Consider the following 12,484-nt stretch of genomic DNA (forward strand, 5'->3'; position numbering starts at 1 on the left):
AAAGATTTCTACTGCACTTTCCAGCAATAGCCATCTTGCTTCTCTGATGGTGACCTCTCCTGCATGGGTGAGCAAATCTCCTAGGCTTATGTGGTCCTAATAGGCCAAGCTTACAACCACATAAATACCTGTAGTTTAGTGAAGCCTCCCATACCTGAGCTTTCTAGTGCATCCCCTTCTACTTCAGAATCTTGGAATTAGAAGGATCTTTTAAACTTTCCCCTTAACGCTTTCCCTGTTCTCCCAAAATGCGAGGAATACAGCCCTCTCCAAGGTCCAGCTGTTGCTGCAGTTGTTGTTATTGTCTGTGGTTCCCAATGAGAGGAGGGAACATATTGTCTCAGGGATTACGTTTAATGATGGTGACTCAGCGAAGAGGCTCTTCTTCCTTAAAGGGGAAGATGCCTGCCATCAGTGTTTCGTACAGATGAGAGAGCTTCTCCAAGAGGGATCTGAACAGGAATCATAGGAAACCTTGGACAGACCCAAATTTGTGCGGCCAGGGGAAAGTTATGTTTTACTAGGAGACCCCAAGGAAGGGCCACCTGAGCTTTTGATAAACTAGCTGGCTTGATTCTGTAGTTCTTTTGATGAGAAGTCAGCCAGTGTCGCATTTCCTAATCATGGACTAGCTGCCACACAGTACTTACACCATGCCTCAGATTTCTGGATCAGTGGCAGTTTTCTCTAAGGGAAAGCCACAGGGTAGCACAATGGGCCTAGAGGAGCCAACTGCAGAGTGCTCAGTGGGCACTTTAAACAGGGCGGTGCAGACAGTGGCTCTGAGCACCTGTCTGTAGATCGCTGTTCAAACGCACGCACGCTCCGTTAAACTCTCACTGTGTACAAATAGGATATATTTATAGGGTTTAATTCAGCGTGGCTCTACCTTACATACTGTTTGAAATGCTAAAAAGCAGATAAAGGCCAGGCACGGTGGCTCACACCTGTAATCCCAGCCCTTTGGAAGGCGAGGTGGGTGGATCACCTGAGGTCAGGAGTTTGGGACCAGCCTGGCCAACGTGGCAAAACCCCATCTCTACTAAAAATACATAGCTGGGCGTGATGGCGCTTGCCTGTAGTCCCAGCTACTGGGGAGGCTGAGGCAGGAGAATCACTTGAACGCAGGAGAATCACTTGAACCCAGGAGGTGGAGGTTGCAGTGAGCCGAACTCCTGCCACTGCACGCCTGAGCGACAGACCAAGACTCTGTCAAAAAAAAAAAAAAAGAAAAAATTAGGAAATGATCCTTCATGTGATACTCAGATTCACTAGAAGATTCTTTTCATTATTTTTTCTACTACATGTTACATGGTTCTATTTACAGAAACCTAATGTGCATACATTTCTTATACACATCTGTTGTATGACACTTTCCACACTATCCATCCCATAATCATGAATAGACCTATTCAGAGGCGTAGGCACTGCGAGTCCTCAGTGGAGGTTTTTCCTGTACCATTGCCCTCTTGCATAAAAGGGTGGGCATTTTATGAATATCACCAGTGAAAAGCTTCTTCCGACATTTAATTATCTGTGATGGTGCCATTGAGGCACTGGTGCCAAGTTTAGAAGGTTCAAAAGTGAGTGAGTTGAAAAGTTCTGACAGTACCCTTAGCTAACAGACAGCAGCAGGCTGCCCTCAAGAACCCATCTCACTTGTGCGATCAGGCCAGCTTTCCCAAGCAGACAGGTCTCTGTCTCTGGCAACTGCATTTTGTTTACAGAAGGAGACTGGATGAGTCCAGAGGTATTGCTTATCCTGATCTGGTTTAATGGCGGTGTTTTTGTAAGCAGTTCCTTTTTCTAATTTTCTTCCAGTGACAGGAGCATCTGGTGTCCCTGAGAACAGCCCACCTTGTACCGTGAACATCCCTATTGCACCGATCCACAGCTCGGCTCAGGCTATGTCCCCCACGCAGAGCATAGGGCTGGTGCAGTCCCTACTGGCCAATCAGAATGTGCAGCTAGATGTCCTGACCAACCAGACGACAGCTGTAGGGGCAGCAGAACATGCAGGTGACAGTGCCACCCAGTACCCAGTCTCCAACCGGTACTCCAATCCTGGACAGGTGATTTTCGGAAGCGTGGAAATGGGCCGCATCATTCAGAACCCCCCTCCACTGTCCCTGCCTCCCCCACCGCAGGGGCCCATGCAGCTGTCCACGGTGGGCCATGGAGACCGAGACCACGAACACCTGCAGAAGTCAGCCAAGGCCCTGCGGCCAACACCGCAGCTGGCAGCTGAGGGGGACGCGGTGGTCTTTAGTGCCCCCCAGGAGGTCCAGGTGACGAAGATAAACCCTCCACCGCCGTACCCAGGAACCATCCCCGCTGCCCCCACCACAGCAGCACCCCCGCCCCCTCTGCCGCCCCCACAGCCCCCAGTGGATGTGTGCTTGAAGAAGGGTGACTTCTCTCTCTACCCAACGTCAGTGCACTACCAGACCCCCCTGGGCTATGAGAGGATCACCACCTTCGACAGCAGTGGCAACGTGGAGGAGGTGTGCCGGCCCCGCACCCGGATGCTGTGCTCCCAGAATACCTACACCCTCCCCGGCCCGGGTAGCTCCGCCACCTTGAGGCTCACGGCCACTGAGAAGAAGGTCCCTCAGCCCTGCAGCAGTGCCACCCTGAACCGCCTGACCGTCCCTCGCTACTCCATCCCCACCGGGGACCCACCCCCGTATCCCGAAATTGCCAGCCAGCTGGCCCAGGGGCGGGGGGCTGCCCAGAGGTCCGACAATAGCCTCATCCATGCTACCCTGCGGAGGAACAACCGTGAGGCTGCACTCAAGATGGCCCAGCTGGCCGAAAGCCCGCGGGCCCCTCTGCAGCCCCTGGCCAAGCCCAAGGGCGGGCCCGGGGGGGTGGTGACACAGCTCCCAGCGCGGCCCCCACCTGCCCTGTACACCTGCAGTCAGTGCAGTGGCACGGGGCCCAGCTCACAGCCCGGAGCCTCCCTGGCCCATACCGCCAGCGCCTCCCCGTTGGCCTCCCAGTCCTCCTACAGCCTCCTGGGCCCACCCGACAGCGCCCGCGACCGCACCGACTACGTCAACTCCGCCTTCACAGAGGACGAGGCCCTGTCCCAGCACTGTCAGCTTGAGAAGCCCCTGAGGCACCCTCCCCTGCCTGAAGCTGTTGTCACCCTGAAACGGCCACCCCCTTACCAGTGGGACCCCATGCTGGGTGAGGACGTTTGGGTTCCTCAAGAAAGGACAGCACAGACTTCAGGGCCCAACCCCTTAAAACTGTCCCCTCTGATGCTGAGTCAGGGCCAGCACCTGGACGTGTCCCGACTGCCTTTCATCTCCCCCAAGTCTCCTGCCAGCCCCACTGCCACTTTCCAAACAGGCTATGGGATGGGAGTGCCATATCCAGGAAGCTATAACAACCCCCCTTTGCCTGGAGTGCAGGCTCCCTGCTCTCCCAAAGATGCCCTGTCCCCAACGCAGTTTGCACAACAAGAGCCTGCTGTGGTCCTTCAGCCGGTGTACCCACCCAGCCTCTCCTATTGCACCCTGCCCCCCATGTACCCAGGAAGCAGCACGTGCTCTAGTTTACAGCTGCCACCTGTCGCCTTGCATCCGTGGAGTTCCTACAGCGCCTGCCCGCCCATGCAGAACCCCCAGGGCACTCTCCCCCCAAAGCCACACTTGGTGGTGGAGAAGCCCCTTGTGTCCTCACCACCTGCCGACCTCCAAAGCCACATGGGCACAGAGGTGATGGTAGAGACTGCAGACAACTTCCAGGAAGTCCTCTCCCTGACCGAAAGCCCAGTCCCCCAGCGGACAGAAAAATTTGGAAAGAAGAACCGGAAGCGCCTGGACAGCCGAGCAGAAGAAGGCAGCGTTCAGGCCATCACTGAGGGCAAAGTGAAGAAGGAGGCTAGGACTTTGAGTGACTTTAATTCCCTTATCTCCAGCCCACACCTGGGGAGAGAGAAGAAAAAAGTGAAGAGTCAGAAAGACCAACTGAAGTCAAAGAAGTTGAATAAGACAAACGAGTTCCAGGACAGCTCCGAGAGCGAGCCTGAGCTGTTCATCAGTGGGGATGAGCTCATGAACCAGAGCCAGGGCAGCAGAAAGGGCTGGAAGAGCAAGCGCGCCCCACGGGCCGCTGGTGAGCTGGAGGAGGCCAAGTGCCGGCGGGCCAGTGAGAAGGAGGACGGGCGGCTGGGCAGCCAAGGCTTCGTGTACGTGATGGCCAACAAGCAGCCGCTGTGGAACGAGGCCACCCAGGTCTACCAGCTGGACTTCGGGGGGCGGGTGACCCAGGAGTCCGCCAAGAACTTCCAGATCGAGTTAGAGGGGCGGCAGGTAAGACCTCAGACCAGGTGGCACTGTGAGCCCAGGAGGCAAGGGTTTCAGTGCCTCGGCCTTCAAGGAGCATTTTTCAAAAGGCCAAATGGGAACGTGGAAAACAACAAACACCTCTTAGGTGGAGCTCATGGGGTTATGATTTTTAGTGTGCCCACTGCTGTCTTGTATTTTTTTTTTTTCTTTTTGAGACAGAGTCTCGCTCTGTCGCCCAGGCTGGAGTGCAGTGGTGCAATCTCGGCTCCCTGCAAGCTATGCCTCCTGGGTTCACGCCATTCTTCCGCCTCAGCCTCCCGAGTAGTTGGGACTACACGTGCCCACCACCACGCCCAGCTAATTTTTTTTTTGTATTTTTAGTAGAGACGGGGTTTCACTGTGTTAGCCAGGATGATCTCGATCTCCTGACCTCATGATCCGCCCGCCTTGGCCTCCCAAAGTGCTGGGATTACAGGCGTGAGCCACCGCACCCAGCCCTAATTTTTTTTTTTAGAAATGGGAGTCTCACTGTGTTGTCTAGACTGGTCTCAAACTCCTGGGCTCCAAGTGATCCTCCTGCCTCAGTCTCTCAAGATGTTGGGATTACAGGCGTGAGCCAACGCACCTGGCCTGCAGTCATATTTGTAAAGAATATGTTTCTACTTCTGTTCATTGACTTTTCTGTTTTTGGCATCAGATGGTGACTTCCTAAGGAACGTGAGGGTTAGTTTCGCTCACCCTGTGCACACGCACACACACACACACACACGTATGCACACAGCTTTTCCTTCCCCATTAAATCAGTGGTCACTGGTTACCTTGTTATGCTAGTCAATAGGACCCACAGCTGAGCCATGTATTTCGGCTTAGTTACATTTCCTTTTTTGTATACTTTTCTTCTCCTAGACATATCAACTTTCTGTTTTCTGTCTGTTTGCTCGTTTGCCTATTTCTCTGTATATGGAAATCATTCCCCAGTTCTCAAACCGGATGTTACCTCATGGTGCAGCTGAACACGTTGGGTCCTAGTTCTTCCCTGCTCCAGCCCGGAAGGGTTCTCTGTCCTGCTGCCAACGTCCCCCTTCACCATCCTGCAAAGTCCCTTCCCCTCTCTACTTAAATTCACGTTTTCGTTAATTCACTCAATAAATGTTATTGAGAACCTGCCGTGTGCCTGGCAATCCTCTAAGCCCAGGGGTTGGCAAACTGGCCAGCCCCCTCTTTTTGGAACAGCCGCCTCTTTTTGGAACAAAGTTTTATTGGAGCACAGCCACACTCATTCACCTGAGTATCGTCCCTGGCTGTTTTGGCCGGACAACAGCAGAGTTGAGGAGTTGTGGTAAAAAATGTATGACCCACAAAGCTTAAAATATTTATTATCAGCCCCTCACAGAAAGTTTGTCAGCCCCTGCTATAGTACTATAATCAGGGCAGTGAGGAAGACAGAGCCCCGCCGCTGTGGAACACACAGATTGGGGACCAGAGGCGGATGAGTGCAGCCCGTGTGCTAGGGCATGGCACCACTGTCTGATGGGATGTAGGCACAGGAACTGGTGAGGAAGTGGCCAGCAAGTCCCTCCCTGAGGCAGCGGCGTTCAACAGTGGCGGTGCTGCTTCTCTCCTGGAGCCTCTGGCCTGTTTGTGTTTCTTTCTGCTTTTCTTTCTCCTTTCTACTTCCTAGGTGAAGAAACCACTTCGTTTGGCCTGTAGCATTCCCCCCATTCTTTTTTTTCTTTTTTCTTTTAGACTCAGGGGTACATGTGCTTGTTACATGAGCATTACATGCATAATGGGGGGTGGGCTTCTAGTATGCCCATCACCCAAACATTGGATGTTGTGCCCCACAGGTAACTTCATGGATGGAGCTGGAGGCCATTGTCCCCACATTCCAAACCTTGCTCACTGTCTCCATTGTGTTAACATGTTCCTCAGTCCCCTTATTTCCTACAAACTTGGAGTTAGATATAGAAGCTTCACCAGATTCAGGGTCACTTTTGTTAGCAAAAGCATCTCATAGATGGTGCTGTCTGCTTCCATAAGGAGCCATGCAGACCCAGCTGTCACCTTGCTCGCCTTGTTCTTTTTTTTTTTTTTTGAGACGGAGTCTCCTCTGTCTCCCAGGCTGGAGTACAGTGGCACAATCTCACAGCTCACTGCAAGCTCCACCTCCCAGGTTTACGCCATTCTCCTGCCTCAGCCTCCCGAGTAGCTGGGACTACAGGCGCCCGCCACCACGCCCGGCTAATTTTTTGTATTTTTAATAGAGACAGGGTTTCACCGTGTTAGCCAGGATGGTCTCGATCTCCTGACGTTGTGATCTGCCCGCCTTGGCCTCCCAAAGTGCTGGGATTACAGGCGTGAGCCACCGCACCCAGCCTTTTCGTCTTGTTCTTTAATGTCTTTGCTTCCCCTGCCGTCCTCCAGGTGATGCAGTTTGGACGGATTGATGGCAATGCGTACATTCTAGACTTCCAGTATCCGTTCTCAGCCGTGCAGGCCTTTGCAGTTGCCCTGGCCAACGTGACTCAGCGCCTCAAATGAAGAGACTGGTGTGGGGAGGAGAGTGATGCAGAGAGCCTTTGGAAGAGGTCTTCGGAGATGCCAGAGGAGCCCTCTAGGGGCCGGATGCCTGGGAGGACCAGAAGCCAACAGCGAAACTGGAAAAGCCCGGCAGGCCCAGGAGAGGGCGCTGACCTGTGGTCGTCATTTATTTGGTTGGGCTTTATTACCTTTTATTGTCTGTTCTTCTTTTCTTCTTTCATTTCAGTGGCATTTGGAAGCAAAGAGTGCCAGGCATCTGCTGTTCTTTCAGGAAACGTAGCTTGGCTGTGGTAATGCTCTACTGGGCCCTTCAGAATGAAGACAGACTGCCTTAGAGCCTGCTATTCTTTTAGACATAGGAAGGATGCATTATCCTGTATTCTCCTCCAACATCACCACTAGCGTAAAAGCAAAAAGCTTTTACAAAACACAGCCAAAAATTCTCAAGATACAGGTTCTTGGGGAACGGGATGGGGACAGCATTTGATTTACACTAATTATGTTACTCCCCAAAAGGTGACTTAATTAATAAAGGGCATTTGGGCAGACACACTGTGTTGGACCAACAAAGTAGGCTCTTTACAGGGGTGTTCTCACCAGGTAGAAATGCGATTTGCTCATTGAGGATGTTGGGGAAGGGACGAAGGGTGAAGAAGAAACTGCACATATACACAGGTTCACATCACTCTGCACACAGCGGTGTGACTCAGCGTGTGACTTGTAGCAGCAGTACGAGGGCTACACTCCTCTGCTGAGGATGTTTACATTGAAAGCCTCCACTAGTTTCATCGTTTGTCAAAGTTCCGTAGGATCAGTGATGGTCATTCAGCATGACTGGTTCTGGGAAAAGGTGAGAGACAAAAATGGAAAGATCCTGGCATGTGGTAGTGGTAGCAGTTTTCTCAAATAATGTGGCAGTCACTAGATCCTCACATGCTGAGAAACAGCCTCTACTCTCTCTGCCCCTTTTACTTTTCAATCTGGAACGCATTACTGTAAACATGATCTTTCCTGTAAGATATCGTGTTCTACGCTTTCCCATTCTAAAAGTGTGGACGAGGCTTGATTTGAAACCACTCCTTTTCTCCTCTTGGCTACATTAAAATTCAGTTGACTACAAATGCTTTCTATCAAATTAGAAATGTAACCAAAAAAATGTTAAGTGTTCACCAGAGTATTAAAATACAGGAGTATGGTCAAATCTTTGACAAAATTTTCATGATCTCTAACAAAAAAAGTTATTAACTGTACAGACTGTTTACTAAGGAGCTAAACCACTGAGAAAACGTTACTAAAATTGTAATACCTAGGTAGTTGGTTGATCACAGTTTGTTAATTGTACAAAAAAAAAATTACCTAGAATATCTGTTCCCACTTCCTCCTCCTCGTGAGAACCTGTGGGCAGTATTCAAGCCCTGATGACAAAACCCAGTGTTTTTTGTTGTTATTTTTTGTTTTTGTTTTTGTTTTTCTCAGTTATTCTTACCTGTGATGTTGTTTAGGATCAGGCCCCTCTCCTGGGCCTGCTGTGCAGGAGCACAGGAACTATCTGCTGGCGTTGGGTTCCAAAATTGCATTTTATTTGGAAACAGACAAGTAGAAGATGCTACAGAAAAGTATTTTCAAATTTAAACGTTTTTTTAATCCCCTATTTTACTTAAAAAATTGGCAAAGAAACCGACCCATTTTTTTCCCAGAACAAGATGACATGACATCACTCCCGATTCTCTCCAAACCCCAGAGAAATACTGACGAGGTTTTCTGATGTGGCAAAGGACATCTCCCGTCTAATACCAGTTTCTCATTTATATTTAAAGTATTGGACCTGATATTTTTAGTGGGTGCATTCTTCCAGAAAGAATTCAGCAATGTTATCAGAATTAATTCTTTTATATGAGTTTCTGTAGCTTGATAGGGTGTTTCAGTGCTTATTGGTTGTGCAATAATGGTTATAGCCTGTCAGATAATTTAAATGCAATTCCCCTGTTTTATCGTTTAGGAGATAATTATTTATCTTGCTTTTCATAGTGTTCTTGGGAATTATTTTGTTGTTATGTGGTGAGTTATACCCATTTTATTTATTTAGAAAAATAGTATCTTTGTAATGACTTACTTGGTCACAGTATATTTTGCTGCAAGAAATGGATATGATAGAAGGTTTTTGTTTTGTTTTGTTTTGTTTTTGAGACAGAGTCCCACTCTTGTCGCCCAACTAGAGTGTAGTGGCGCAATCTCAGCTCACTGCAGCCTCTGACTCCAGGGTTCAAGTGATTATTTTGCCTCAGCCTCCCGAGCAGCTGGGATTACAGACACCCGCCACCACGCCTGGCTAATTTTTTTGTATTTTTAATAGAGATGGGGTTTTGCTAGCCATGTTGGCCAGGCTGGTCTTGAACTCCTGACCTCAGGTGATCCACTCGCCTCGGCCTCCAAAAGTGCTGGGATTACAGACGTGAGCCACCACTTCCGGCGCATAGAAGGTTTTTTGCTGGACAATTTGTAACTTTTCTAATTGGGAAAAAAATTCCTATTAATCATTTAAAAATCTTTTTTTTCTTGTATTTTGTGTTATTGATTATATACAAAGGAGACTTTTTTTTGAGATAACACTCAAATAGTATTCTCTCTTCTTTTGAAAATTTTATTTTTATCTGAAAATAAAAGTTGATCTGAAATAAAAAGGGGAGACCTATTAGAATGAGAGTAGCCAAGGAAAGAGTTATTAGGTAATAAGCTTCACTTTTTGTGTTCTAATTGTTTTTGAGATATAAAGACCCTGAAAAAGCCCATTTTAGAACCTGTTTAATGAGAGCAAATATAGGGGAAAATCTTTGAAATGAAAGCTACAAATATATATGAGAAGAAAAAAATGGATTTTTTAGCAAATAATTAACTAAGCTTCTAAATTCCTAGCTCACTCCCCCAAAGGCATTTTCCCCCGATGGAGGCACAGGCTTCTGTCTCGGATGTTTGGCGCACGTGAGTTTGTACCGGAGTGACCCCAGCAGCCACTGCTCACTTCCCCTCTACCCAGGGGCCTGAAAAGAGGGGCTGCCCTCCTGCGCCAAGGCAGACATAAGCTGCGGGCTGTGCGGTCCTGGTAGGGTGACTTTTCAGTTAATAGTGGTGGTCTTATTTTCAACTATGCTTTCATTCAGTCAGGCTCTGTTGACTAAATACGACGAAAATTCATACTTTATGCAGGAGAGTTCTAAAAATTTAATGTTTATTAATAGTTTATGAATATCAAGATACCTCATTGAATCCCTAAATTTAAAAGCAGTCCAGTAAAAGGTTAACTGTATAAAGAATCTATGACTTTTTGAGGGAAGTGTGATATATTAACAAATATAACCAATTCTAAATTTGTTTTAGCTCTAACCTCATCAAACCAAAGGCACAGATTTGTGTACAATATACCCATTGAATGTATATCCTGAGAAAAATTGGGGCCAAAGAAGCAGGAACATCTCAAAGCTCTAATGGCAGCATAAATCAAAGAATTTCACAGGCTAATATTTTTTATCCATAGTCATTGCTCCCTTATCAAGTGTCCCACAAGGACATGGAAGAATGTGTTATGTTCATCTTGTAATCATAGCAAAAAGTCAGGAAACCCCAGGGTCAAGCCTGCTCTGCCACAGGGTTGAATGGTGATCTTGGGCAAGTCCCTGGGGCTGGCTAGGCCTCCACTTGTCCATCTGTGAAATAAAAGGGTCAGCCTGGACAGCCCTCTAAACTCCCTTACAGCTCTCAGCCTAAGAGCGCAGCACTGAACAGCCTCATCATTCCACTTTTCATGGGAAATATATTTCACACCATTGCCTTTGTGTAGAGAAATATTTCTTTTCCTGTGTTAATGAGCTATGTACTGAATATAAACCAGTGCATTTAAAGTAATATCTTTAGAAAGTGCACCTCTAAATGTGTTTGGAATTGTGTTTGTTCTCATAGAATATACAAAAGTACTGATTCTAGGTAAGAAGGAGTCTCCACGGGTGTGCCCTGCTCAGCTGGATGTCCATGAGAACAGCCCTGAAATAAGTCACTACTTGTCCCCAAAACCACAGGAATATATACCTAGGTCACCTCAAATTCCTGAGTGTGCTCTGCCATGTTACACGGTCTTCAAATTCAAAAGGTTTCTTGAAAAGGAAAGTTTGGCCCAGCAACTGTGGAGAAGGAGTCCATGGTGTCGCTGTGTGCCTGTATCATTTGGCCAAGTCAATGGTTGTAAGCAAAGTTAGTGGAGACAAAAATGTGTCCAAAATGTCGTTTGAGTTCCTGGGATTTCTGTAATAGCACACAACTCAGAACTCTTCAGCATTTGTGTGATTCCTTACCTCTGGCTGATAAAACTCTGATGGGTTGTGGCTTACTTTGTTTCCATTTTCTTTGGCTTTGTGCAATTTTTGTGTAACTTTACTTGTACCTAGATTTTCTGTTTACAGTTCTTTTTAAGGGGAGGGGTAGGGTTCTAAGATCTTGTTGTTTATTGTAGATAAAAACTTTTTCTTGTTGTAGAAAAGCATGGGTTATGCGTTTGACTGAAAAAGGCACTGTATTATTTACCAAAGGGGTATTGTTTTTGCATTTGTTTATAAATGCATTATTTTGGTACTGTAAATTTGGACATAATTTCTGAGTTTATTACTACTGGCATTTTCTTTTTCCCTTTTTTTTTTTTTAACCGTAAGTGCGCGATGCAGGTGCATAGGTCCCAGACCAAACTAGACCACCAGCATGTTCATGTCCAGACCTCGGCAGTGGCATGCACTGCTTGTGCACCTCAGTTCCTCCAGTGTTGGTTTGTTTGTTTTTTAATTCAGCATCCTGCTTTGTTTTACTTCCCAAGCAAGATCTGTTGCGATTCCCAAATGCGTTTTAATGAGCTCATCCTTATTTGCCTCTCTTCTTACGTATTTTGTGTATTAGATTGTGCAGGAGATATTCTAGAAGGCATTAATGGTTTGCATTCAAAACGATGTGGTTTGTCCAAGTTATTTTCTGTCTTTATTACTGAGATGGATTAATCTCCTTATTTTTTTCTTGATGATTTGAAGTTGTAACAATTGTCCAGCTATTGCTTAATAAAATTTTGCAGATCAAAAAAGTTGTGTGCAGAATTCTTGAGCCTTGTGAGGAGAAATCACCTCGCTCCATTGGCATGACCTACCCACTCTCCAGTTGCTTCCTGGGTCTTTTGTAACTGCCAGCAGCTACTGGAGACCCTGAGATCCCGGTCATCATGTTGCCCATTTGGGGAAGTCAGAGATTGTGCTGTCTTCTTGATGATCTGGTTTACATTTGCTTTTTCATGGCTTTTTAAAAGAAGACTCGATTGGCCGGGCACGGTGGCTCACGCCTGTAATCCCAGCACTTTGGGAGCCCGAGGCAGGCGGATCACAAGGTCAGGAGATCAAGACCATCCTGGCTAACACAGTGAAACCCCATCTCTACTAAAAATACAAAAAAAGCCGGGTGTGGTGGCGGGCACCTGTAGTCCCAGCTACTCAGGAGGCAGGGCTTGCAGTGGGCCAAGATCGTACCACTGCACTCCAGCCTGGGCGACAGAGCGAGACTCCGTCTCAAAAAAATAAATAAATAAAGAGGACTCAATTAAAAGTGCATCTGTATAGCATCTA

At 47.6% G+C, this 12,484-nt stretch overlaps 1 protein-coding gene across 4 annotated transcripts in view; it reads left to right on the forward strand.

The window, feature by feature from the left end:
* TULP4 (TUB like protein 4) overlaps nt 1-11,952 on the forward strand; it is a 284,224-nt gene extending 272,272 nt beyond the window's left edge. For all 4 annotated transcript variants that reach the window (XM_024248390.3, XM_054558383.2, XM_054558382.2 and 1 more), the window contains 2 exons: nt 1,822-4,322; nt 6,723-11,952. In XM_024248390.3, the coding sequence (XP_024104158.3) occupies nt 1,822-4,322; nt 6,723-6,839 (2,618 nt within the window). In that variant the 3' untranslated portion in view covers nt 6,840-11,952. The remainder of the gene's footprint in view (nt 1-1,821; nt 4,323-6,722) is intronic.
* The last annotated feature ends 532 nt before the right edge of the window (nt 11,953-12,484 follow it).

This window comes from Pongo abelii, chromosome 5 (assembly GCF_028885655.2).
Source record: "Pongo abelii isolate AG06213 chromosome 5, NHGRI_mPonAbe1-v2.0_pri, whole genome shotgun sequence".
Lineage (NCBI taxonomy): Eukaryota > Metazoa > Chordata > Mammalia > Primates > Hominidae > Pongo > Pongo abelii.